Below are 26,837 nucleotides of genomic sequence, written 5' to 3' on the forward strand. Positions count from 1 at the left end.
AATTGGTAGTGGTAGTGGTAGCGATGAAAATACCGTTATTCCATTCTCAGGTCAGATGGCCTGCGAAAACAAGATATTTATGGAGAACTTGGATAGTTTCATGATATTGAAGATTTCTGATACCTTTCCCCTTCTCGTCACTGTGCAAAACTCCTGTCCCGGAAATTGCTTTAAGTCCGATTTTCCCAACTTCGGCCACCCGAAGGTGCTGCTGAAGCTGAAGACGAAGATAGAGAGAAAGGCGGCATAACCGTTCCGTGCCCTGGGCTGAGAAATCGGAGCAACCTACCAAACGGTGCAGGAGTACCTGGCCAAAATGGACATTTTATCAGGAAGCGTCAGTAGAGAGCGATCGTGTCTGAGCACCTGGAAGGAGCGACTGATGGTGTTGATGAAAAACATCTTTCTTGCGAAGCGCGACGTCGAGACGAACCCTACTTAACGCTGGACGGCAACGACTGGGAAATACATCAAATATATGACATTGAGTTATCGAAGAAGGTTCTTCTGTAGCCGCTGTTCCTTCCTTCAGGGCTTATGGTGAATGAAGAGATATACAGTACGAAGAATCTGTCCGAAGTCAAGAGGTATCATGCCAAGAAATCACTAGAATAGATGGACCGACTTGAAATAAACGTTCTACCGAAGATTGCTAACCCTCCCAACGTCCCCCACTGCGACCAACAGAAAATTGTTGGGTGGACCTCAAATAGAGGATCTACTCCAATAACTTCGTGATTGAAACGGAAAACCATTTGACCGTCAAGGCTACGAAAGAGTTGGAGAACATGTAGACATCCATATTTTCAACTGTCATGCCTAAAGATCCGGCCAGCTGTTGTAAGACGGCCGCCCGGCAAAGTGTCGAATCATTTTCGTAAAAGCCCTTATAAATGTAAGAAAAGTTGTTCCTTTGAACTATCTTTTGTTTTTTTCATCGTCATCCAAAATTAATCTATTTTTTAATGCAGTATTGCTCTGGCGGCTTTCCTCAGATTCTATCAGGAGTGGTTTTATTCAACAATGAAACCGATTAATATCGGTTGCGCTCGGATAAGCACAACGTCATGGATGATTCAAAAAGTTTAAAAGTGCAAACTTTAATTTAAGGGACGAGGAACGTGGGAAGCCATCAAAAGTATTAGAAAATCCCTGAAAACATATGAAACTGCTAAACGTTACCGAAAACAATTAATCGAAATCAATCGTGTTCTGCTCCAAAATCGTCCGGAACATCAGAAGCAACAATACAAAGTGATTTTTCTTGATGACAAGACAAGACCCGGATCACACCGAGCAAGACAGGCCAAAGAAATGGTTGAGCTGTTCAATTGGGACCAACCAACTAACGCATGCGGCTTAATCACCAAATTTTGACCCTTCCAGTTTCGTTTTTTTTCATCGATGGGATACGCACTCGATGGGATGCTCTTCAAATCTTATAAAAATGTGCGAAAATGGCTCCATAATTGATTTAGCTAAAATAACAGATGGATTTTTATGGTGAGGCATTCATTAATTGTCTGACAGATGAGGAAAATGTGCAGATTCTAATGGTCATTACTTTGAATGAAATTTTAACGGAAAAAATCCGGTTTCATATTTATATACTTGGTATGATTGAAGACATGATAATTTCCCCCTATGAGGCATTATTTCTCAACTTCCTATGTTGCTAAGTGAATATTTTATTTAATAAAGAAAACAACATTTATTTTGGGAATGTTGAATTATCTATTTTTACAATGATTTTGTCTTGTTTCGTTTTGTTTCTTGTTTTAATTAAAATAATTTTGCTATAATCTTTTTCTTTTTTTTTGGTTTTGTTGTTCTTTTTTCATTAATCTTTTTTCTCGCCACGAAGTAATACTTCCTGCTCAAAACGTTTATGATTTGTTTTAAATTTTCGTTAAATGTTTTCTTTTTTCTCTAGCCTCCAACGGTTCGAATATCGCCAAAATGTGTAACTGTGTGGTATGACGTGTCATTCGTTACCGATCGATGAATCGAATAAATGATTTCAATACGACACATTTCATATATGTAATCGAAAATGAAAACAAGTGAAAATGACTATTATATTAGTTACTAGTACGAGAAAATTTGCCTAGAAAGCTTGTGCTTGTACAGTGAGAAAATTTATCGAAACTATTGTGTCGATCATTCATTGATCCGGAGAAAAATTCCGCAAATATCGTCCACAAACATATATCCTAACTCAGGCACTTTTCTCCTTCTTCAAAAACTAATTACATACATCTGGTAATGTGTTTCGAATTTAACTAAGAAAACTCGAACATTACACTCACTTGCGACACCTAAAGATTCACTAAATAGAGGGGGGAAACGATGAACAAAAATGGAAAGGAGGAAAAAAGTAACACATACTGTTTCAGTGTCCTTACAGTTGCGCCCTATTTTCACTACTTTAGTTCAAAAATCAGTACTAAACTGTTACTTTCACAAGCTTACGTGGAATTCTCCTCTTCACACAATTCAGTTTTCGATTTTTTATTGGGTGAACATTTGAAACTGTTTTGTTCGGTTCTTAATATTATTTTCTTTTACGATGATCTCATGATTTCATATTCAACAATTCTATCTACATCGTTTGTTATGTCAAAACCGTATTATGTTTAAATATTGAATTGATTTCCTGTTTTTTTTTGTTTTTTTGAAAATTCTCTTCACTCATATAATTTTGTTTCAATTTCGCGCGTTTGTTTCATTATACTTTCTACGAAGATGTGTGTTGTCCAAATCACACTCGAAACGGAATTTTAATTATGTACCCTGTAAAATCATGGTATATTGAATCGAATTTCTGCTTTCGTTTTAATTTTGATTATATTTTTGGTTAAAGAAACTAATGCTTTAGGTTTTGTTTTGTTGCTATACGATTCGTTCCCGACGCGAATGTAATACAAAATGGTAAGAGAAACGTTTTTATTTCGTTTTGTGCTTGTGCATAGAAGCGGATTGCGAATTAATTGAGTTTCGCACGTTTCCGTGTGTTGTTTTACCGAATGCACCATCCGAAATTAACGTTTGGCGTAGGGAAATATAGATCAAGTAGGTTGTCTTCCTTCCAAACAAAGTTTCTCACGAGTTTGTTGCTTTTAAATTTTAATATTATCACTAAAGACGACTAACGTTTCAGGATAATTCTTTGGCAGTAGTTCTCTCTATTGGTATGTTACTCTTTTATTTTTTTTTTGGTTTCTTATAAATCTTCCTACAACCGTCATCAAAACTATCTAAAATCTATATTTACACCGATTTTGTCTGTGTTCAATGGAGTTCACATGCCATTTTATTTGCGTCTGTCCATTTCTCATTTACTGAACATTCAAAAAACTAGAATGTGTCGCGCTATGTATCATTTTAAGTTTCTGATTCTCCACCACGCTTTTGTTAAAGCGCTCATTTTTTTTCTATTTCGCTAGTAAATTGCAAATAAAAGATAACGTCTGTGTTTGTGTGTGTTTGGGAAAGACTGAACATGTTTGTTTGTAATACTCATTTATTCATTAATTTGTGTGAAAAGTAATCGCATAAACAAGAGATTGAGATTTCTTTTTTTTTTTGTAAGTTACAACTATTTGCCAAAGTTTACCAACTATTGAGGTGGCCATCGCGGTGCTTCTTATCGCTAAGAGTATCGTCGTTGTCTTAGTTTTGAACATTTGCGGGTCCTCAATGATGCCATTGTGCGTTTGGAAAGAGCTCTCGCACCGCGGGAGCTGCGTAATTAAAATGGTTAATACTTTCCCCTTTTAAACGATACGACTCGATTGGTTATGTTTCGTTTTTTTCTTGTTTTTAAGTATAATTTGTCACTAGAGTTTGTTTTTTTACTTATGCAACACTTGACAGGAAGTGTTTCTAATTGTTTTTATTTGAACACATTTTCCTGAGGAATTTCGTCTCGATTAGTTGGCCCGTTCGCGGCATTTGTTCGATTGTTATCTTTCGGCGCTTAAAGAAACCTCCAGTACCATTTTGATAATTGGTAAACTTTGTCTTCACTGCTGCAAAACCTGTCATGAACGATGGTAAAAATTGATAGAGTTGTGTAAACAATAGTTCTGTAAATGTAATACTCTCCGTTTAATTAGGTAGAAACTGTAGTTTGGGACCATTTTAATACCGTTTGGTTTTTTTTGTTAAAACACTAGCGAGCTTATGATACATTGTTTTTGTTTTTAGGAATTCAGTGTGTGTTAAGGAGAAGCACAGTGGGCGAGTGAAGCATTGAGACATTTCGGATTTTATCTGTTTTACCTATTTATTGTCTTTGAACGGTACGTGAAATCAAGGAAAGTTACTGATCAAAAATTGTACTATTTCAAACCAAAATCATACATGCGACAGCAGGAACGAAACTACTTTATTGTCAAACCTATCGTTATGCGTCACATCCGAACGAATTTCAACATTTTCTTTTGTTTTGAAAAGAAGTGGGCGAATCAACTCGTTCGCTCTCTGTCCCCGTAATCCAATCTGTATGTTGCGCTTTCGCATTTTCTTTTATATTCTCAATATGGACGGCACATAAGATAAATATTCCAAAAACTGACTCAGCTACGCACCATAATTTCGTTCTACGGAGAGATTACAATGTAGATGGAAGTACAAACTGAATCTAAATAGTTCTATAAAATAGTTTCACTGGGACGGATGTAGTGTAGGTTATGTTAGTTGGAGAAGTATTCAAGCGCTAAGCTTCCTTACTAATGTACACGTTACTCTGTATGAACCGTAAATAGAAACATCTCATTGGCATCAAACGCTTCCGAATTGACTTTCCATTACACTGTCTCTATTATAAAGATTGCTCAATTGTCATTGCAGTTTTCACGATCCTTAAGCAGAATTCTGGTCCTAAACTCAAGTCAGATTTTTTTACAAGTACATTGGCGCATTAACTACACATCTGTGGTAACAAGCCAACATTTCTACCCTTGAAAAAAGCAACATCTTGTTTGCCCACTGTGCGAGAGAATTGCAGTAATAACCAAAATGGATAGCAATAACATTTGACTAAGCCATTTTCCTACGCGGTGGAAATGATGACATAGCTAAAGATATGTCAATTTGAATAACAAATAATCACCTTCGAATATGTGTTTTCCATCACAAAGGTGTATTGGGAAAATGTTTACCACACATTTCTAACTTTCATAAATTGCGTTTTTCTTCTTCTTCTTCTTCTTCTATTCCCAACTCTAGCCTCTAGGTATTTTCGCATGGCTTTAGCAAAAATCGTCCGCATTAGTAATGATATCTACAATTCTCATCTTCTGTTATATTAAAAAAAAACTGTTGACTAGTTTGCTCTGCTATGTAGTATAAATATTTATGAAATTATACACTTCTATGTTTTTTTCCTCATATGTCAGTTCAAGTTTAAATAACTAGTTATCCAAAACGTTCTTGTTATACTTTTATTACTTTTACTTGCTCAATTTATTACTTTACGAAATCTTCTGATTGCTAAATTAATATAATTTATATCTTATTGTTTCTTCATCCTCCCGCACCAACTTCGAATTCCCATTTGTTGTAACAATGCACGGTGCATCTTCTAGCTACTACCACCAGTTACTCCACAAAATGGGTGTGAATGCATACTTCTATGCGTTTTCAGAGTTTCGGTTTCTTCTATATACAAAAAGGATTTGATTTTGTTTGATGTCTAATTATAATATATATATACTCGATCAGCTCCTTTTCTTCATGTATTTGATCGCGTCTCTCTTCCGAATTATATACTCGCGTAAATATTTCTAAATAGTTGGACAATGGATCTGACCAGAGGAATGGAACTTGAACTAATTTAATCCTACGTTGTGATCTACTCTACTGCATTGATGTTTCTGTTCTTTCTGATTACTCATAGCGGATATACTTGAGAAAGTTCTTTTGCACTCATCTTCCCAATAAAAATAACCGGTAAAATATTTGTTGAAGACAATAACCTATCAAATAAATCTATCTTGTTCTGTGAACTTCTCGCACATCATTACTCCGAACGATAACTGCTGTGTGCAAGGTACTAAAATGATGCATCATTTCATCTCCTATAGACCGTTTCCCACTGGATAGAAGAGAACCAAGACAAGATGTAGAAAAGAACAGTACCTCTATTATCACGCACTGGAATAGTCCAGTGATCGGTTCGACGGTCCCGGTATGGCATCGTCGTCCAGGACGAACGTGGGACTTTGCCGTGACGTTGAGGCAATTGGTTGATAATGATAACCCTGGCGGTTGCGATGATTCGATTTTTGCATATTACCTAGGGTAGGACGCTGATTATACGATTGGTCGGGACGTTTCACTAGAAAAAAATATGAGTCTAGTAAGAACCAATCCTCCCCACGATATTTTGACCCAATCACATACCTGGTATATAAGGTTTCTGATTACACATTGGTGTCACGCTATCACCCGTTTCGATTTTGTTGTTGTAATTCCGATGATTCGTTAATTCGTTCGCAGCTGCATTTGTGTTATTGTTATCGGTAGAAGTGTTGTTAATGTTATTAGTTAGCTCGTTACTACAAATAGGACTAAGTTCGCGCTCCTCCAAGCACATGTCGCTGTAGTCGTCGATCACGTGACGATACTGGGAGGGACATTTCGTAAGCGCCGCAAGAATCACGGCTTCGATGGAGCAAACATAACCTATTATCTGCAAATGAAAACCAAAAACAAGTTCACAACCATTTTCAGCACTCTTTCCCCTACATCCATTCCTACCGCTGATATGAACAATGTGTCCTTGGTGTGCTTCGGCACCCACATAAATTCCTCAGCAAAGAATACCATATGGATTAGCAATGATGAACCAACAAGAAATAATAAACCGATTGTCAGGTACATCCATGCATTCTGGAACGACAAAATGGATATATTATCTCAAAACCGATTAGATTTTGTAACTATCCTACCAACTTTCCCCAGTTGAAGGGAAACATTAACGCTATATGCGATATATCCAAGAACAGCATCAAACACGTTACTAACAGTGAAAATAGGGCACAAAATACCTGAAATGATATTTCAAAATTGATGAATTATGCATATCATATCAATGTTTTACACGTAAAGAATATCATATCAAATTATTATTACTATCAGGTACGCAAGTTTTTTTGTGTGAAAATGTCTGTGGCAAATGATTGTCCTTAACGGGAATTTCTGATTTCATTCTTTTGTTCGAAGAAAACTGAAGCGCATCGAGAGTTCAAAGAAGTTTACGGTAAAGCTGCTTTGAGTGAAAAAAACATGCCTCGATTGGTTCCCTTCAAAGACGGTAATTTCTGTGTTGGCGACCGCCTGCGTATATGCTTCAATGTCAATGTCATGGATAGCATCAAAACATAATACTTTTATCGTAACAATGTTCGAGCTCTACCAGAAAGCTGGGAAAAAGTTGTCGCTAGTGATACGCTATTATGAATGATTCATTTGTAACCATTTTTCACATTAAAGTTGCATTGCATTAAAGAAACCGAGAACTTAGTTGTGCATTTATGACAAGCTTATTCAAATGAAATTCAAGACGCACGATTGCTATGTTTGTTTGATTTTAAGTATTTGTGGAGACCATAGTAGGTACGACTCCCATTGATAATGCGTCTCCGGATCCTGCGGCTGGTATCATTGTCAGACGGTACCATTGAGCCAAGGTAGACAAATTGATCCAACCGTCTCAAATGTTCTGCCGACAATGTTTACGTCATCAGCGAAGCAGATGAATTGACTGGATCTATTAAAAATCATACCACGCAAGTTGAACGCCGCTCGTCTCATAGCACCCTTTAGCCCTCTGCGGGACTCGAATGAATCAGATAATCCACTCGATATTCGCACACAGCACTGTATTCCATCCTTCGTAGCCTTAACCAGTCTTACCAGCTTCACTAGGAAGCCGTTTTCGTCCATGATTCTCCATAGCTTTTCTCGTGTTATTGAATGCGGCTTTAAAGTCGATGAATAGATGATGCGTAAGGACTCTGTACTCACGGCATTTCTGGAGGATCTGCCGCAAGGTGAAAATTTGGTCAGTAGTAGACCGACCATCGATGAAGTCGGCCTGATAACATTCCACGAATCGGGTTGTCAGTGGCGATAGACGACGGAAAATGAGTTGGGAAAGCACTTTGTAGGCGGCATTCAGGACGGTGATTGCACGAAAGTTTTCACAGTCCAGTTTGTCCCCATTCTCGAAGATAGGGCAAATAACCCCATCTTTCCACTCCTGCGGTAGTTGTTCTGTTTCCCAAATTCTGACAATCAGCCGATGCAGATAACTAACCAACTTTTCCAGGCCCATCCTGATGAGTTCCGCTCCGATGCCATCTTCGCCAGTTGATTTGCTGTTAAGCTGTTTCCTAACATTCCTAACTTCACCTATCGTTGCGGGTGGTACATCTTCATTATTTACTGCACCAACGTAATCGCTTCCATCGTCATCTTGGTCATCTGCCTGTACGCCATTCAAGAGTTCATCGAAGTGCTGCCTCCACCTTTCGGTTAAATCACGTTCGTTCGTCAGTATACTCCCATCCTTATTCCGACACATTTCTGCTCGTGGCACGAAGCCCTTTCTGGATGCTACTACATGGGCTAAAGAGCTCTGGGATTTTTAATGAAAACGTTTTTGAGCAAAGCTGTATTTATTCCTGATCATAGTTTCCTTCGAGGGCAATACACTTGGTATAGCGAGTTTCCAACATTCGATTCCCTTTTTGTAGTGCGAAACGTCTAAGTCTTCGAATTACGCCTCAGTGCCAATCTGCAGACTGCCTATTGGACTCAGGAGAGTGGTAATCCACGTTTCATCCATTGTCACAAAACTTCGAAAGAAGTCCACTCGATTGCGCTTCAACGACCCCAACCCGGCTGTTAGTGGAGGCGATCTGGCGTAGTGGTAACATCCTTGCCTCTCACGCTAAAGGTCACGAGTTCAATTCTCACTCCCGACAGTCGTCCAAAAATGGAAGTAAAAGTGACGAACCAGCTAAAGGAGTTGAAAATCACTATAATACAGATATAAAAAAAACCCGGCTGTTGAATCATCAACGCGCCGCGACGGTCAGCAAACGCGGCACCCATCGCGCGGATAGGTTTTTCATGTTCAAAATGTATCCCACTCATTCTTTTGAAATGTCTGTGGTCCAGCTAACTCGCGTAACTTCACACTTTACGATCGTTCAAAACGAGTCTATGCACTTGTTTTAGGATTTCTGGATTCGTAGAATCTTTTGACCTTTCAGAGTGAGGTGCATCTACGGTGCTTGTACGGCCCCTTTTAAATTCACTAAACTACCGATAAACTGTTGTTCTCGAAGGAGCAGAAGTGGAATAACATTTCGTCTCCTTGTTGAGGAGTTTCTCCCATCAAAAACTATGTTTGATTAAAATACGATATTCCTCTTTTTCCATTTTCTCTACGAATGCTCAAGTAGTGACATTTAAACGACTATAATTTGTAAAGAAATAAACGCAATGTCATGAAACTTCACATATAAGCTAGTGACAGATGAACCTCTCGAAATAAATCCTGTTCATTTTTAGTGGCGCTATCTGTTTAAAAAATCCCGGGTATTTTCAGCCCATGTAGTACATCCCATGAAGAGATTGTATCTTATTCACAACATTGTTCCGCCAGTAAACCCGGTACATAGCTAAAGTTCTCCACCTTCGGACCAAACTGATTTTTGTTAGGTCCTGCTTCAAGTGGTCCAACCACCTCGCTCGCGAAGAGCTTTGCTTGGCTTTTTTCTCCTTTTCCTCGATGGATCAGTCTTGTCAGCTTCCGGGGAAAGTCAAAATCGTCCAGGATTCACCATAGCTGTAATCGATCGATGGTATCATATGCGGCCTTGTTGTCGACGAAGATTCGTTGCGTAGGGACTTGATATTCGCGACATCTTTGGAAGCATCTGACGCAGTGACGCAAACATTTGGTCCATCGTCGGCATGAATCCCGCCTGATATTTTTCCCCGTAAATTTACTGATTATTGGCGGTAGAAGACCAAAACTGATCAGAGACAGAATTTTATAGACACCATTCAGGATAGTGATTGTACGGTTCTTACAGCTTGTTATCTTTATTTAGATGGGGCATATTACTTTTTCATTCCACTCCACCGGTAACTGTTCTGTGTCCTAGATCCTGACATATGCTGAATAGGCTTTCCCGGACCTCTTAGGATGTTGCAATTACGGGCTCTCAATATTTCCGAAAGAATTTGGGTACTTGCAAGAAAGTTATAAGACTTCCAATTCCATGTTCTAAGTTTTAATCTTCAATCCGTATTATTTACTTGGGTCTAGTTCGAAAGTCTGGTCTCGAATTTCTTTACGAATTTCCCTGTGCTGTTCATTTCTCCGTATGGCTCGCAGGGCCTGCACCAACTCCCTGTGTCGCCCCTGATATGGGCAACAAACGCTGTTTTGAGTCGCACCTCCATAGCGGACAGTTCCCCTACCGTTAGTCTTGGTGAAAAACTCACTATTTGCTGAACATTCGGTCTTCGATGTTTTTGAATGCGTTTTCCACTATTTATTTAAAGTTTTATGGAAGATCGTATATCGACTATGATTACTGGTGGTTAATATTTTGGGTCATTTAAAAAATATCCCCAGTTTTTTGTCACTAGGTATTGTTGATGGTCATATATTGAGCAGCACTAATCCAATTGTGTAAAAGGAACGTGCTCTTCAAAGATGACAATGTAACCTACATTTTTTGTAAACAAAATTTGGTGATTCACGAATCGTGTCAAAAGTTATATTAATTTGAAAATGAGTGATATTTCTGAAGAAATACGCTATGTGATGCTTTTTTACTTCAGAAAAGGTAAATACGCAGCGAAAAATACCGAAAAAATTGTGAAAATTATCCGAATACTGTGAGTGAACGTAGGATTGGTTTGTTAGACTTTTTTCTGAAAATTTTGATGTAAAAGATTTATCTCCCTTTGTCCAATATTTGTAAAACTTGAAAATTTTGTAATTAGTCAAGTGAGACCAGCATGCAAGCTGTCAATAGGCTGCTAATGAAATAAGAATCAATCATGTGATAGTTTGGAATCATCTGTTAAAGTCCAACTACACAAAGAAACAGGATGATTGGGAGTCACATAAATAAACGCAAGTTAACATTTCTAAGACGCAACGAAATTGAGCCATTTTGAATCAAATCGTCATGAGCCACAGATAGTGGATAAAATACAGGAATATCTCTCGCAGAAGATCATAGGGTAAGCAAAGCGAGCCACCACAAACAACTTCAAAGCTTTTGTTCAAGCCAAATGAGTTGGTGCGTTGGGTATGTTGGGAGCAAGGAAATAGGCATGGCATAACCCGCTGTCGAGAATCATTTGGAAAAGCTTTTGAGCTGTCGAAAATCACTTGGAAAAGTTTTTGTTGATAAACCACAGAAATTGTACACAAATGTCGAAGGATTATAAAAACATAGACGAAATATTCAAAAATTGAACGAAAAACGGGTACTTTTCAAACTTGATTGACTTTGTTTGTTTGTTTGTTTGTTTGTGTGTATATGACAGACCGAAAATTTAACGAGTGATTTGCTACATATACAAGTTTTTTTTGTTATAGGCTCGGGCCGACGACACATATTTCGGAAGTACTAACCCCAATTTGGATAACTTAAGAGTTTGGATATTCACCAGAGTTAACTGAGTTTAATCGAATCTAAAAAATATTATTTATAGGCTTACCATCAACCTCAACCTTCCAATGAGTGGCAGTAGAAACAATCCCACTTGTACGGTACCAGCCGAACATTCACAAGCGAGACAGGCTGCTGATGATATCTAAAATTTAAAAATATATGATTATTCTAATTTTCCACATCTTTGTTTCACAAGATCTCGTAACTTACCACCAGCAATATCCTAACAATGCCTGTAGGAGTGGTCAGATGTGAGGCGTCGCAGTGCAACGCAACGCCCCACGGTAGCGGTGTGTTCCCTATCCTTTGACGATAATGTGCATGTGAGTCCCAGGATGTGCAGGTCCCCAGCGGTGATTCGAGCGAGATTGAAAGCTCACCAGCTCTGCTGCCAGCTATCTCAAAATCCTGCAGTTGACAAAAATATTATCATTATTCTTTTTTACCACTCTTTTTTTTTGGTTGAGAATACGACGATTTGATCGTTTTATCCTAGGATACGGTGTTCAAATTGTTTTCTGAATTTCTGAATGGAGCTTTGACTATTAGTAATATTCTCGGCAATACTTTTCTCTACAGTTATGTTGTTCGCGATTCTCTCATATTCGCGCGACTATTTCACGATATCCAACCGCCCATTTCGAAAGCTGATTTGGACGCACCATTTGTTGTGTTTCTTGTCGTTCAACTTAAGGTTTCGATTTCTTCGGACTTTTCTCGCTCCATCTATTAACGCCTGCAAAACAGTATTAAGGTCTTCGGTGAACACATGGGGTAGCATATCTCACCGTTATGAGTGTGGCATAACATCATGAAAACCTTCGCTCATATATTACTCGGAACTCATTCACTCGCTCCAAAATAATGACGTGCATGATTATGTATTCTACATGGTGTTCAATAAGTTCATCGCTGTGCAGGTGCGCACCATGTGCATTCTGTGTATTGGTATTGGTGTCAGCTTTAGCCTCGTATATAGGCTAACCGACGCGCACGGGGTCGACTTGTTGTCACTTGTTTGTTTACGGCGCATGATGAAAGAGTACCGCGACGTCGTAGTAAAGTTGTTTGTGAGAGGTGAGCGACCCTGCGACATATTCCGGCAGTTGAAATCCCACGGGGTGAAGCGAAATTTCATCTATACCACCATCCGTTGGTACTGGGAGATGGGCCCAGGCAAGGATCGTGCGAGATCCGAGCGGCCACGTTCGGCGAGGACGCCAGCAGCCATCAAGGTGGTGAGGGAGCGGGTTCGTCGAAAAATGAACCGCTCGATCCGTAAGACCCCAGCTGACCTGGATGTGTCGATTGGGATTGCCTACACCATCATGACGAAGGACCTGGTATACAAACCGTACATGAAACGCAAGGTTCACGAGGTAACGAAGGATACAACGAAGAAAAGCCTGGACAGAGCCAAACTGATACTTTCGTGGCACGCAGATCACGCAGTTTGAAGCTAGAACTTTCAGGTATTAGAATATTTTACGTACATATTTTTATCTTGGTGTGTGTAGGTGTAGTGGGCAACAATATCGGGAAGAAAAATCGATATTTCTTTCTTTTTTCAAGAATATTCTGGACCAACACAATTCTTCGCCAACCAACTCAACAGCAAATCCAATTAACCTCATCAATCAGTTTTTTTGACGTAGGACTACGTCTAACCGGAAGATATAGGGGGTGAAATGGAAATCTGAACTGAACAAGTATGAAAAAATGCAAGATTTGGAACGCTTATAACTCGAGCATTTCTCAATAGATCGCAAAGGTTTTTGCATCAATTGATAGGAAATATATCTACGCATCTATCATAACGAATATCATTTCATTTTTCATGGGATAAATAACTGAATAATTGTGAAATATCAAGCATTGTTAAAATGCCCTATGTGCCCATTTTTGATTGGTCCATTTTGTGCTCCTCAAATCGTACCGACCAAAACGGGCAACCAGAGCAGCAACGAAATAGAATGAAGCACGATTGGAAAGGAAAAAGAAAAAATGAACGAAACATTGGTCGCAGTCTCACACATGCGTAATTCTCGAGCCAGCCAGTCAGCTCAAAAATCCCCGCTCCGCTGCCGTAACGATCATTCTCATTCAAACCGTACACCACATCGGTTCGCATCACAACACATCAACAAACCAACCCAAGCAGCCATGTCTGGACATGGTAAAGGAGGAAAAGGGGAGGGATAAGGCAAAATCCCGCTCGAACCGTGTTGATCTGGAGTTCCCCGCAAGGGTAGCTAGGCCGAGCGCGTTAGTACCAGTGCACCAGTCCACCTAGCCGGCGTTATATAGTTTCGGCTGCCGAAGTGATCGAGTTAGCTGGCAAAGCTGCTCGCGACGATAAGAAAACCCTCATTCGGAACAGAACACATTCTGTTCGGTGGACATCAAGACAACAGGCAGTTGCAGTGAGTGGCGAGTGGCAAACGCAATCACAAAACGGCATCAGGTAGCAGAAGAAAAAGGCGGCATCGAGGGCGTTCGAAATGGTTTATTTTCAAAACCACGAGTACTAAATTTTCTAAATTGGAACCATTCCATAAAACAAGGCGCTTTTCAGGGCCATTAAACCTTCCAAAAAAGAGTTTAGGAAATACAGCTTTCTAAAACATTTTCCAAAATAATAATAAAACACAAATTGACCAAAGGTTGTGCAGTCCACTGATCATCCAACAAGAGCCAAAGGTTGTACCGCTCATGACAACTCTACACGAGCTGATGATTGCGCCGGCTAGTGACCATTCTATCCTGGATTCCTCGAGTCGAGAAAGACGCACCACGCTAGATATGGGGTACAGACTAGGGGGGCGTTGCTGATTAATGGTCAGCTGCATCCCAATAGGAAGTATCCCGTGTCGGGCACACGTACAGAGCATCGAAGACTGCGACATACCAATTATGAGAACACTTGTAATACTAACCTCGAGTCAACCGCGAGTAATCGGTTACATATTACTAACATAGTCTAAGCAAACATTGTCAAAATATTGAACTCCCGGCCCCGTTAGGCTGACGCCATATGAGCCTTAATAAAATATATATTTTGAATAAAAAAAAAAATTGATTTTTTCATAATTTGTTTGCCAGGATCTGATGAGTATGTGAATTTGGCAGTTGTTCTGAGCTTATTGATAGTTGGGGACTTTCCTGATTATTCAATTTTCACCAGTTCTTAAATTGTTTCCAGATTGAAAGTACAGTAATTTACAATTAGTTCGACATTTAGCTAATTGGACGGACATGTAATGCGACTTATTTAGTTGGACATTTTTGTAAACATAGAGATCCAAATTATGACCCCACATTGAAAGTCGACACTGTACCACTGTCATCGCAAATGTTCAATTACAGGTTAAAATCGCCTCCAATGCGACACTGAGTGGCGCTTCGGCACGTCGCATTGAATGTAATTTACTGTACAACATGTCACAAAGCTGGATGGGAAGAAATTTTCCAACTGTGAAAGCTGTGGCGAGACGGCGCCAGTGGTTGTATGGTTAGCGTAACAGCCTCACAATCCGATCGGCCTGGGTTCAATCCCAGCTGGCGTCGTTGAGATTTTCTGAGGCGAAAAATCTCTGGTTACGTCTTCCTTCGGAGCGGAAGTAAAAGAAGTTGGCCCGGCTCATGAGTTGTTGAGTCTGATAGGTAGGAACAGGTGGAGTCGCCTCCCTGATGTCGGTGATTGGCACTAAAGTGGCGGAAATAGGCCGACGAAAAATAAGCGAAGATAAAAAAAAAAAAAAGCTGTGGCGAGTGGCAACAAATCGCTAAACAGGAAGGTTTAGCCGAACAAGATGGGGATATCGAATGATAACAAAACAATAAACTCTTTAGATTGAAGATAATTTTGTGATCCTGAAAAGGACCCTTTTTAGCCTGCATGTGAATCCAACGAGCGAACAAATCGTAATGAATGTATTTTTTTGCCATCGCTCCCTTTTAACGCTCATTCGTTCGTCTCGTTGGACTCGCCCCTCTGGCTGAGTCTGCCGATTTGTCTCTATCCTGTGAGTGTGTACCGCTAGAGTATAAAACACGCGGACCCCAAAAAAATATCTTATTTTCTTTCAAATCCGTGTGGTTGTACGGCATCGGCATCGTGGACGTAACAAAGGAGGACAAGTTAAGGGAAAGGCAAAGTCTCACTCGAACCGTGCAGGTCTCCAGTTCCCTGTTGGTCGCATTCCCTGATTGCTCCGCAAGGGTAACTAGGCCGAACGGATTGGTGCCGGAGCACCAGTATACCTAACAGCGATTATAGAGTTTCGGCCGTCGGAGTGCTCGAGTTGGCTTGCAAATCTGCTCACGACAATCAGAAAACCCGCATCAAGAACAGAGCAGCTTCGGTTCGGCGCTCATCAAGGCAACAATTAGTTTCAGTGAGTGGCAAAGTGTTTCTCCGGCACGTCGCATTAAATGTAATTTACTGAACAACATGTCACAAGCTGGATGGGAATTTTCCGACTGTGAAAGCTGTGGCGAGTGGCAAACGCAATAGCTAAACAGGAAGGTTTAACCGAACAAGATGGGAATATCGAGTGATAACAAAAACACAACACCAAAGGTTCTTTTCAGAACCATCAACATATTCATAAAGAGTAAACAGTAAACTAATCCATTTTTCAGGTAGATAGGTAGGTATTCACGTAGGAGAAGAAAATAAAACAATATATTTAAATTATATATCCGGTTATGTCCCCGACATTACCCATCCGTAATTTTTTTTGGTTCCAAGAACCTTCCTGTAGGACCTTCCCACACAGAGATATTTCAATTTGAATGAAAAATTACCGCTTCGTCTATGATGATGAATAATTCGATAAACAACCATCGTACCGCAAATTGGAAGGCAGTTTTGAAATCTCCAATAAATTCTGTACAAGGATATTTTGTTACTTTGACGAAAAAAAATTATTTAATTTTTTTGCATCGATTTCAAAAAAGGGTCAAAACCAGGATTTTCATAGTGCTTTACAAAATTCACTGTGGTTCTGCAAATATCGCAGTAAGTTCTAATATTTGCAGGCAAATTTTTAGCCTAGTCCATTCTCTCAACATCTGTGAACGTTTCATATTGATAGGTTTAGCTGTTTTTTCGAGCCGATTTTTCAAAGTTTGGAGTAAATTAAAGTTGCATTTAATCGCAATCGTATCAGAAGTACAAAATCCTGCACGACTCTCAGAACGAACGATTCGTAACTCTCGTTTTCATGCATTTGTAGGTACAAATATTGTAAGGAGTGATGATACTCACACATATTCATACGCATTTCCACACATACACGCACTCTTCACCCACAAACTCATAAAGACGAAAGTTACAAATCGTTCATTCTGAGAATCGGGTATGATTTTATACTTCTGGTACGGTTTCCGATTAAATGCTCCTCTACAGCATGTCAAAAATCACTTAAAATTTCCGACTTCGCATTCTGTTCCTCTAATTTTTTTGTCGAGTGTATTTGCTTTGTGAGTAAAAAGATTGAACAAATGCCATGTAAGGTTAATTCATTGCATTGTGATAGATTATGCTCTTCGTTACAAGTAAATTTAATGACAGTCCTTTTACGTTTGGTATGATGCCTAGGACAAAATATGTGAACGGGAAAATTATCAAACGATTATTTTATTTAACATTTCCCCCTGAAGTTTGCAGTTTGTTTGTTCTCTCAAGTGTACTTACTGCTCAAAACGCGAATTTGCTTGAAACTTGAAATTTCATTCGCCTCTAGTGTATGCATGATTCTCTCAGGTTTAGAAGACCGTGTTAGGGAAACATTTTCTAGTCTGCACAAAGGCAAGAGAGTACAGAAGTACTCGCAGTTTCCATTTATTTGCAAAGCCGATTTCCCCAGACACCTTGGTTTTGAAGTTTTTGAACACATTTCAGTGGGAACAAAAATGCTCCTGACTTGCACGTATTTGCAATGCCAATTTCCCCACGCTCCATGGATTAGAAGTCTGTGTTAGGGAAACACATTTCGGTCGGAAGAAAAAAAAACTCCCGATTCGAATCAATTTGCAATGCCAATTTCCCCACGCTCCATGGATTAGAAGTCTGTGTTAGGGAAACACATTTCAGTCGAAACCAAAATACCCCCGACTTGCATGAATTTGCTTTGCCGATTTCCTCCAGGCACCAAAGTTTCGAAATCTCTGTTAAGGAACACATTTCTGTGGGATCAGAAGCTCCCTAAACTTTCACGTGTTTGCAAAGCCGATTTCTCCAACGCTGCTTGGTTTTGAAGTCTGTGTTAGGGAACACATTTCGGTGAGAACAAAAATCCCCATACTTTCATGTATTTGGAATGTTGATTCCCCCAAGGCTGCATGGTTTTGATGGCTGTGTTGGGAAAGCTGTAAATCGGGCCAATCAAAACGAGGTAGTTAGGGCGTTTAGATAACGCTCAACATTTTACAGTTATTCAATTGTTTATCTAATGAAGAATAACATTTTATTAATTGCGATAGATGCGTAGAAATATTCCCTACCAATTGATGCAAACATCTTTCCGATCCAGTATGAAATGTTCTAGTTGTAAGCATTCGAAATCTTTCATTTTTTCCTGCATGTTCTGTGTTTATGTTTTCATTTTACCCCCCATATATTCCGGTTAGACGTAGTCTCACGTCAAAAACGTGAAAATCAAAGCCCAACGTACTATAAGACCGAAGTTCTGAAGAAGTATGTGGCACCACTTCAGGAAATCAACGGAAAGGATCATTAAGTCTTTCAACAGGACGGAGCACCGGCCCACATAGCGAATACCGTCCAAGCGTGGTGTTGGAAGAATTTAACTGATTTTCTCGATAAGACTTTGTGCCCTCCTAGCTCCCTGGACCTTAATCTCGTGGACTTTTATATATGGTCGTAATGCTGGTCAAGATGCCGATGAACTCGACATTGCAAATATATGCAAGTCGGCGACATTTTTATATTGCAAGTAAGGTGAGTGACACGATTAATTCAGTAAATGAAATCCTAATTTGGAACTTTAATGTTGGTTGCTTCGTGAAATTTAATCCCCTTTATTCCGCGCGGCGAGTGACGTGAGATTGCAAAGTTTACTACTTAATTCTGGAAGCCACTTTACTTTTTAGCTCCTATTTGACGCTTGAGTCGATAACAAATGAGGACACGATTTCAAATCTCACCTGTTGACGGACTATAGTCACGCCATTCGCCTACGGGAATGCAGTCACTTGAGCCATCTCACGTCATTCGCCACGTAGAATAAGGGGGTATACCAATGAACGATCGTGTATTGTGAAAAAATTAGCACAAGTTTAGGTGTAAAATTGTATATGGTAGCAGTTGTGGTAAAAATGACTTGATATATGAAACGATTTATTTTAATTTTCATAAATAAAAACCAAGGTGTGTTCCCGCTCGAGAATGGGTCATTCGGTTTAAGCTGTCTGTTTTGTTGTGTTCATTTTCATCCTAGGAAAGTTTATACGGCGAGAAAAATTGGAAAAGTGAAGAAATAGTAGAAAAAGTGATTTCCCAAATGCTCTATATATAGTATAGTATAGATGTTGTTAGTCCAATTAAAATTCGCATTGGTTTGAATAAACACTCAGAAAGTAAAAATTAAAAAACAAAATTGCCTTTTCCATTTCAAATTTGTTTTTTGTATATTGAAGTAACATGTTTTTACTGATGAGAAAAATTGATAATTATTGGTAATAATTATATTTTACATTGGTGAGTTTTTTTCTTCATTTCATCCATACATAACACAGGAGGCATCTCGTCTAGGATCACAGAGGGCGGTTTTCATCATATCTCGTTCGGGAACTTTTTTTTGATACGCACCATCCAAAGACTGTTTATCATACTTCTATCATCATCACTCGGTAAACAGTGGTGGAGAGAACAAACAATACCGAACAACCAAACAAAACGGTCCTTTTCAGGGCCACCAAATCATTATCGAAAAGTTTACCGATGTATTTTTTCCAACTCATCTAGAATCAAGAGATAGCTTAACGGAATCCTACGTCAATTATGCGGTCGTGTCTCGGACACAACCCTTCTGTGACTTTTTCCAAAACCCAATCAATATGAGTATCAAATGAAAGGACTTGACTAGTAGAACACAGCTATCTATGGGAAATTCAAATACAAGACGGTGGCCAAGCCCTCATTAACGGCCAGGAAGGTTCTGCTGTGTGTTTGGTGAGATTGTCAAGGAATAATCTATTATGAGCTGCTTCCCTATGGCCAAACGCTCAATTCGGACCTGTACTGCCAACAACTGGACCGCTTGAAGGTAGCACTCATGAAGAAGAGGCCATCTTTGATAAACAGAGGCCGCATTGTCTTCCATCAGGACAACGCCAGGCCACACACTTCTTTGGTGACGCGCCTGAAGCTCCGGGAGCTCGGATGGGAGGTTCTTTTGCATCCGCCGTATAGTCCGGACCTTGCACCAAGTGACTACCACCTGTTTTTGTCCATGGCGAACGAGCTAGGTAGTCAGCCACAAAAGCCACAAAAGAGGCCTGTGAAAATTGGCTTTCCGAGTTTTTTGCCAATAAGGAAGCGAGCTTCTATAACAGGGGTATTATGAAGTTGGCATCTCGTTGGGAACAAGTAATCGAACAAAACGGCGCATATTTGACTTAAAACAGATGATTGTAACTAATTTTATGAACAAATGAAAATTAAAAAAAAATGCCGCAGGACTTTTTTGGCAGCCTAATATATTAAAGCCCGTAACTTCACGACATTCTTCTTTTTCTTCTTCTTCTTAAATGACACTAACGTTCCTAGAGGAACTTCGCCGTCTCAACGTAGTATTACTTGCGTTATTTTTTATTAGTACTTAGTTGAGATTTTTATATAACACGTCTTGAATGCATTCTGAGTGGCAAGCTCAAGAATACGCGTGACCACAGTGCAAGTCCGAGGAAATTTCTTTGACGAAAAATTCTCCCGATCAGAACGGGAATCGAACCCGTACTCCGGCATGTTAGGTGTGACGCTAACCACTCGGCCACGGGAGCACTATACGACAATTCAGGATGAAAAATAAAATTATCTAGTTGACCGATCCTTTTCTAACATTCAGACAATAAATATAACCCATAAATAAGCTTTTGACATATTTATTTAATTCAATTTCAATTCCAATTCCAATCCAATTCCATTCTGTACAACATCTGGCTGCAGCTTCTTCTGTACGGAAATCCACTTTTTCTTCATGTCTTTCGCAGATTTGACCTCCATGGGGTGCTTCCGTAGCGCCTGCTTCATAATAACCCAGTATTTTTCGATGGACCTTCCGGTCCCGGTGCGTTGAGGGGGTTCATGTCCTTGGGTACGAAGTGATCCCGTTGGTTTCGTAACACTCCAGGACATCCTTTGAATAGTGTAACGAAGCTAGATCCGGTCAGAAGATCGTAGGGCCCTTGTGTTGCTTCAACAGAGGAAGCAGACGCTTCTGTAGACACGAACGGCGCACTTCTCTTGTCACATGAACAGATCGCTTGCCAAATCATGTATCTCTTGGCAAACTTTGAAAATTTCTGCTTCCTCACTTCCTCCAGAACATCAAACTTGTGCTGGGTGGTGAAGAACAGTAGCTCCGGAAGCTGTCGAAAGTCCGTCTTGTCGTGAGTCTCATCATCCATGATGAGACAATGATGCTTCGTCAGCATCGGGTGTACAGTTTCCGGGCCCATGACTTTCCCACCGTATTTTGCAGTTCTTCACGATTTAGAGCCTTCTGCACGTTGTCGTCTGCAGTCCCTCCCGGTCCTTGGCTCTGTGAACGAAAGATTTAGTCAAATTTTTGGCCACATCCCTGACCGAAGCATTGTAGTCCGCTTTCACGACAAACTTGTGGTCCGATCACTAATACAACATCCATTCTGATCGCATTTCACGGACCAAATTTCTGTCAGTCGTTCTGATTTCTGATTGGCTGATTTCGATAAATTTTGTAAACAAAACCGATTTTTCAGTGTTGCCAATAAAAATAAATAGCGTTGGATTTGTATTGAAATTAGAAATTGCGAATTTAATGAATATTACGATATTTAGTTTAAAGGAAATGTGAAGGAATTATATGCAAGTTTATGTATGTGTTTTTTCACAATGGAGTAAAGTGAACGGCAAAACACTCATTTGTCAATTTAGCTTCGTTAGGTCCCTAATGCGATTTCTCATTTCTTAATATAATTTCCATTGCTAAGAAGAAATGGAAAGTCTCATCATTCACTATGCAGATGGCAGAGTTGTTAACTCTAGCTCGTAAATATGAAAAAAGAGATGGCTGATACCATCCAGGTTGTGTTTTGCTGACTACCAATTGTTACACTGCTGACATGTTCTTTCCCGCTGACTTATTTTGATGATGTAAAGAGCTACGAATTTTGTTCTGTTCTGTCGAGGAAAGCTTTCGCTTCATCGACGGTGTACTCATAGTCGAATTCAATATTCATGTCATCCACATTATCACTAAAATTAGATGAAGCCGATATGATATGATGTCGATGCTGCTTCACTGTCCATCAATTTCTGGGCTGAACATTCTTCTCGTCGCTTTGATAGCAAGTCCATCAATCCAACAAGATGTTCTTGTGTATCGGCTGTATGCGAAGCATTCGGTACTACGGTCATGTATTGCGAAAGAGTTACGATTTTTAAGTTGTTTCTGAATTGTAGGAGTTGAGCGCCGTTGTGTTTGCACTAACCAACGAGAAAAGATTCTCCAGACAATCTTGGACGAGTTGTTATGGATATCATTTTTATATTATAGATATGGGTATTCAAAAGACTTATTTTATCCTTTATTCTTTTTGAGATTGCCTTCGCACCAACCAAATGTTACGATTCATAAAAACAGAAATTAAAAAAAAAACCGAAATTTTATATTAGGCTGTCAAAAAAGTCCTGCGGTATTTCCGCGAGGTGTCGTTGTAAGCGCGTAGTTCTATTTGTATTCATTGTATCGAGTCATACTATAGCTTGTTGGAAAGGTATTTTTGCGCGGTAATATAATCCTTGACAGTGTTTTGTTTGGTTAAGTCGTTCGTGAGTTATAGTGTCGCAAATATGGAGCAAAATAAAGAGAAAATCCGACATATTTTACAGTACTACTATGACAAAGGCAAAAATGCATCTCAAACTGCCAATAAAATTTGTGCAGTTTATGGACCCGATACAGTTTCCATTTCCACCGCACAACGATGGTTTCAACGTTTTCGTTCTGGTGTAGAGTTCGTCGAAGATGCGCCACGCTCCGGAAGGCCTGTCGTCGAAAATTGCGACAAAATCGCTGAATTAGCCGAGAAAGACCGGCATAGTAGCAGCCGTAGCATCGGCCAAGAGCTGGGGATAAGTCATCAAACCGTTATTAACCATTTGAAGAAGCTTGGATTCACAAAGAAGCTCGATGTATGGATGCCACACACGTTGACGCAAAAAAACATCTTTGACCGTATCGACGCATGTGAATCGCTGCTGAATCGCAACAAAATCGACCCGTTTCTGAAGCGGATGGTGACTGGCGATGAAAAGTGGGTCACTTACGACAACGTGAAGCGCAAACGGTCGTGGTCGAAGCCCGCTGAAGCGGCTCAGACGGTGGCCAAGCCCTCATTAACGGCCAGGAAGGTTCTGCTGTGTGTTTGGTGGGATTGTCAAGGAATAATCTATTATGAGCTGCTTCCCTATGGCCAAACGCTCAATTCGGACCTGTACTGCCAACAACTGGACCGCTCGAAGGTAGCACTCATGAAGAAGAGGCCATCTTTGATAAACAGAGGCCGCATTGTCTTCCATCAGGACAACGCCAGGCCACACACTTCTTTGGTGACGCGTCAGAAGCTCCGGGAGCTCGGATGGGAGATTCTTTTGCATCAGCCGTATAGTCCGGACCTTGCACCAAGTGACTACCACCTGTTTTTGTCCATGGCGAACGAGCTAGGTAGTCAGCCACAAAAGCCACAAAAGAGGCCTGTGAAAATTGGCTATCCGAGTTTTTTGCCAATAAGGAAGCGAGCTTCTATAACAGGGGTATTATGAAGTTGGCATCTCATTGGGAACAAGTCATCGAACAAAACGGCGCATATTTGACTTAAAACAGATGATTGTAACTAATTTTATGAACGAATGAAAATTAAAAAAAAATACCGCAGGACTTTTTTGACAGCCTAATAATATTTGGAAATCTGGCATCTTTATGTCATGGCTTCGTTCTTGTACGAAGAAAGAAGAGTAAGAAGCCAGTTGTCTCATCTTGTCTTAGGGTTATGGTAGTTGGGTTCAATGGTAACTAGCGACAACAAAGATATTCAGAGACTCATTCAATATGGAAATTGTGTCTACTTTTTATTTCGGGAGACGCTGGTATCGGATCGAGTGCGTCGCTGCACGAAGGGGATGTTGTACGAAACACCGGCTGTCCTCTATGAACTCAAGGCAACCACACTGCTCGTTAAGGACCTGAGTGCACTTAGAGTTTATGAAAGATTTTTTTAGAATTATGGCGAAAGACGGAAAATGGTAAGGCGCAAGAAGATAACGCCATTGCACGTCTGAAAAAAGTCAGTGAATTACGATAAGTAAGGATGTTGGATGACAACCCGGCTGAAAAATTTCTTCTCAATAGCCCTTCTGGCATCAGAAACAGAATAGTCTGCACGATGACTCGAATAAATCCGTGCATTCGTCAGTAGCGAATTAAATGGAAATGACTTCTTGATACAGCATGAGCCAACCCGATTCTAGGCTACTAGGGAACCCGATTTCGGCTCACTTTCCCAATCCCATCTCATCTGTAGAATGGTTGCCACACATATCGGACAGATAACATGATGTTAAATTTAAACAGAGCATTAAGTTTCTATTCTGCGGCATCATATCCATTAGCGTGGATATGCCTCCATTGATTACGACACAACTCAACATGGAAACGTAGAGACATTACATGACATATTCTCTGGATGGCTCACCACACTGATTCGTTGTATTTTCTTGTAGTGTGTCAAGATCCCCAATATTTCATATATGCAAAATTGTAAACTTTTATGTACATACCTCGGAAGTTTTAAACTGTAATCCTAAAACTTGTAACTCTCCGAAGCTTATACGCTTCCGCATCCTACTTACTTCTTACGACATGCTCAAAATCACAGAATAAACGGTCTCAATCTTCTTTTGTGTGTATATTCCAATTTCCGCACTTAATCAAAGGGATGAAGTTTTTCCAGTTTCATTTTCCCACTACAAGCTATACACCGGGGGAGCATGCGAACCTCTGATGACATGCTCTCATTGAATCACAATGCATAACGTGTATTGATTACGTGTGTGACAAACACATATGATTGCACTTATAAATAATACCTCAGAAGAACAATTATGATGCACCATTATCCTAGATAAACTTTTCCCTTGCTAGCATCCGAGTTCCAAGGTGATACGTACTTGAATGTCCTCTAGCTGACAGCAGGCCGGTTCGAGATCCCGAATTTCGTCCAGTAGGAATTCTATTTCGTCTGTACCGTATAAATCAGAAACTGACGGTATGTAACGTTGGGGTGGTTGCATTTCCTGTCAGGGGGTACACCCCCATCACCGTATGCGAAACTGGTCCGTCTCCCGAAACTATTTAGTAGAAGAACGAATCCGTTAGAGCAGAGCTGCGTTACGCTTAGTTAGTATACACGTGAACGCCACAAGCACTTGACTGGCGTGTAACACACTTGTTTTCCTTTCTGTGATGGGAGTATGGGAAAGGATATGTGACGGTATGTGAAGTTCGATTGTGGGTCAATACATCGTGCTGGGAAATATTTTGATGGTTCGAATTAGGGAGATTTAAAACCACAATAATAATGGCATTTGTCCTGCCAATGTCAATAATGTACTCCTTTTGATGAGAAACTTCGAACGTGTTAGTTTGAAATGATATTTTGGAGTGGGTAAGAAAGAGAACGGATGTCAAGAGAAAAACACTAGAAAGAGGCACACGTTCAAATGAGGTTATGGAATGCCAATCCAAGGGGTGGTTTTACATAACAAATAAGCGCTACTAGCGTATGTATGCATATGTGTATGCGTCTGTAGCACTGCGAAAACGCGACTTTCCCTTCAAGCTTTCTTATCAATCATAGTTTTACCTATCCTTGATTGGAAAGATCTGCAGCCGATTGAAAGGCGAGAACTTTTGCTTATCACATGTCGCCAGCGAGTAAAAATGAACAGTAAACACATGCTACAATTACAAGCGAAATAATCGATATCGAAAGAGAGAAACACACTAGAATCCCAGTGTAATATCTACACACACTGTATTTGAACCAGTCAGGAACTTCAGGGAGCATAAGAAAGAGAGCTGCAATAGACAAGTGCGAGGAGCGAGGAGAAGGAATAGAAAACGTGATAATGTGAGTGACCTATAATTTTTCCACCACTTGAAGTTTTCATCAATTTTCCATCGAAAGGGCTGCCGTTTTGAATCTGTTCCACTTCCTAGGTGCAACACTAGCTTTTTTTTTTGGTTTGTAACAAACACACAAAATACGCAACAAAGAATTCACACGCCACAGGCGGATGAGAAATACGCGTCCGTCCGTCCGTCCGTTGATTTCTGCAAGAATTTGCAGCACACGCACGCACGCACGACACACCAAATTTTTCAGCAGAACATGGTCGGAAATGTCCTTTCGCTTCTGTCGCGTTCGCTTATCACATTGACGATGATGACTACCACTGCTGCTGCTTCACGCGTATTCATCAGCAAACAACTACCGAGCGTGACGGAAAAAACTGTACGGACAGCATGAGCGGAAGGGAGATAAAGCTACACCACCACCCAGCAAACCGCCTTCAAGGATGTAACTAGGCGATGAAAAGCTTCTGATGTTATGAATGGATATGCGTTCGCTATGCGCAAAGCTTGGATAAAACAGGATATCAGAGCCGAGGGGTTGCATTTCTGTGTTGAATCGCATTTTCAGTGAAGTACCGTTCTGAATCATATTTTGAACACTTTGTTCTAATATCTTGAAATGCTTAATACACTGATAATATAACTATAAAATTAATATCATAATTGCTTCTTTATAGTAATCCCTTGGTTTCAC

General features: G+C 40.0%; 1 protein-coding gene across 2 annotated transcripts; it reads right to left on the reverse strand.

Moving 5' to 3' along the window:
- Positions 1-1,723: 1,723 nt before the first annotated feature.
- Positions 1,724-26,510, reverse strand: LOC129779328 (uncharacterized). 2 transcript variants are annotated; one of them, XM_055786747.1, is made up of 8 exons: positions 26,148-26,510; positions 25,177-25,356; positions 11,928-12,125; positions 11,764-11,859; positions 6,957-7,055; positions 6,766-6,897; positions 6,409-6,697; positions 1,724-6,343 (listed from the first exon to the last, which is right to left on the reverse strand). In XM_055786747.1, the coding sequence occupies exons 2-8, from the start codon at positions 25,297-25,299 to the stop codon at positions 6,153-6,155; spliced, it is 1,128 nt and encodes a 375-aa protein (XP_055642722.1). In that variant the 5' UTR covers positions 25,300-25,356; positions 26,148-26,510; the 3' UTR covers positions 1,724-6,152. The 2 variants fall into 2 exon arrangements, with proteins under 2 accessions (XP_055642722.1, XP_055642723.1); XM_055786748.1 differs by lacking the exon at positions 26,148-26,510 and adding an exon at positions 25,872-26,120.
- Positions 26,511-26,837: the final 327 nt, after the last annotated feature.

This window comes from Toxorhynchites rutilus, chromosome 3 (genome assembly GCF_029784135.1).
Source record: "Toxorhynchites rutilus septentrionalis strain SRP chromosome 3, ASM2978413v1, whole genome shotgun sequence".
Taxonomy (NCBI): domain Eukaryota; kingdom Metazoa; phylum Arthropoda; class Insecta; order Diptera; family Culicidae; genus Toxorhynchites; species Toxorhynchites rutilus.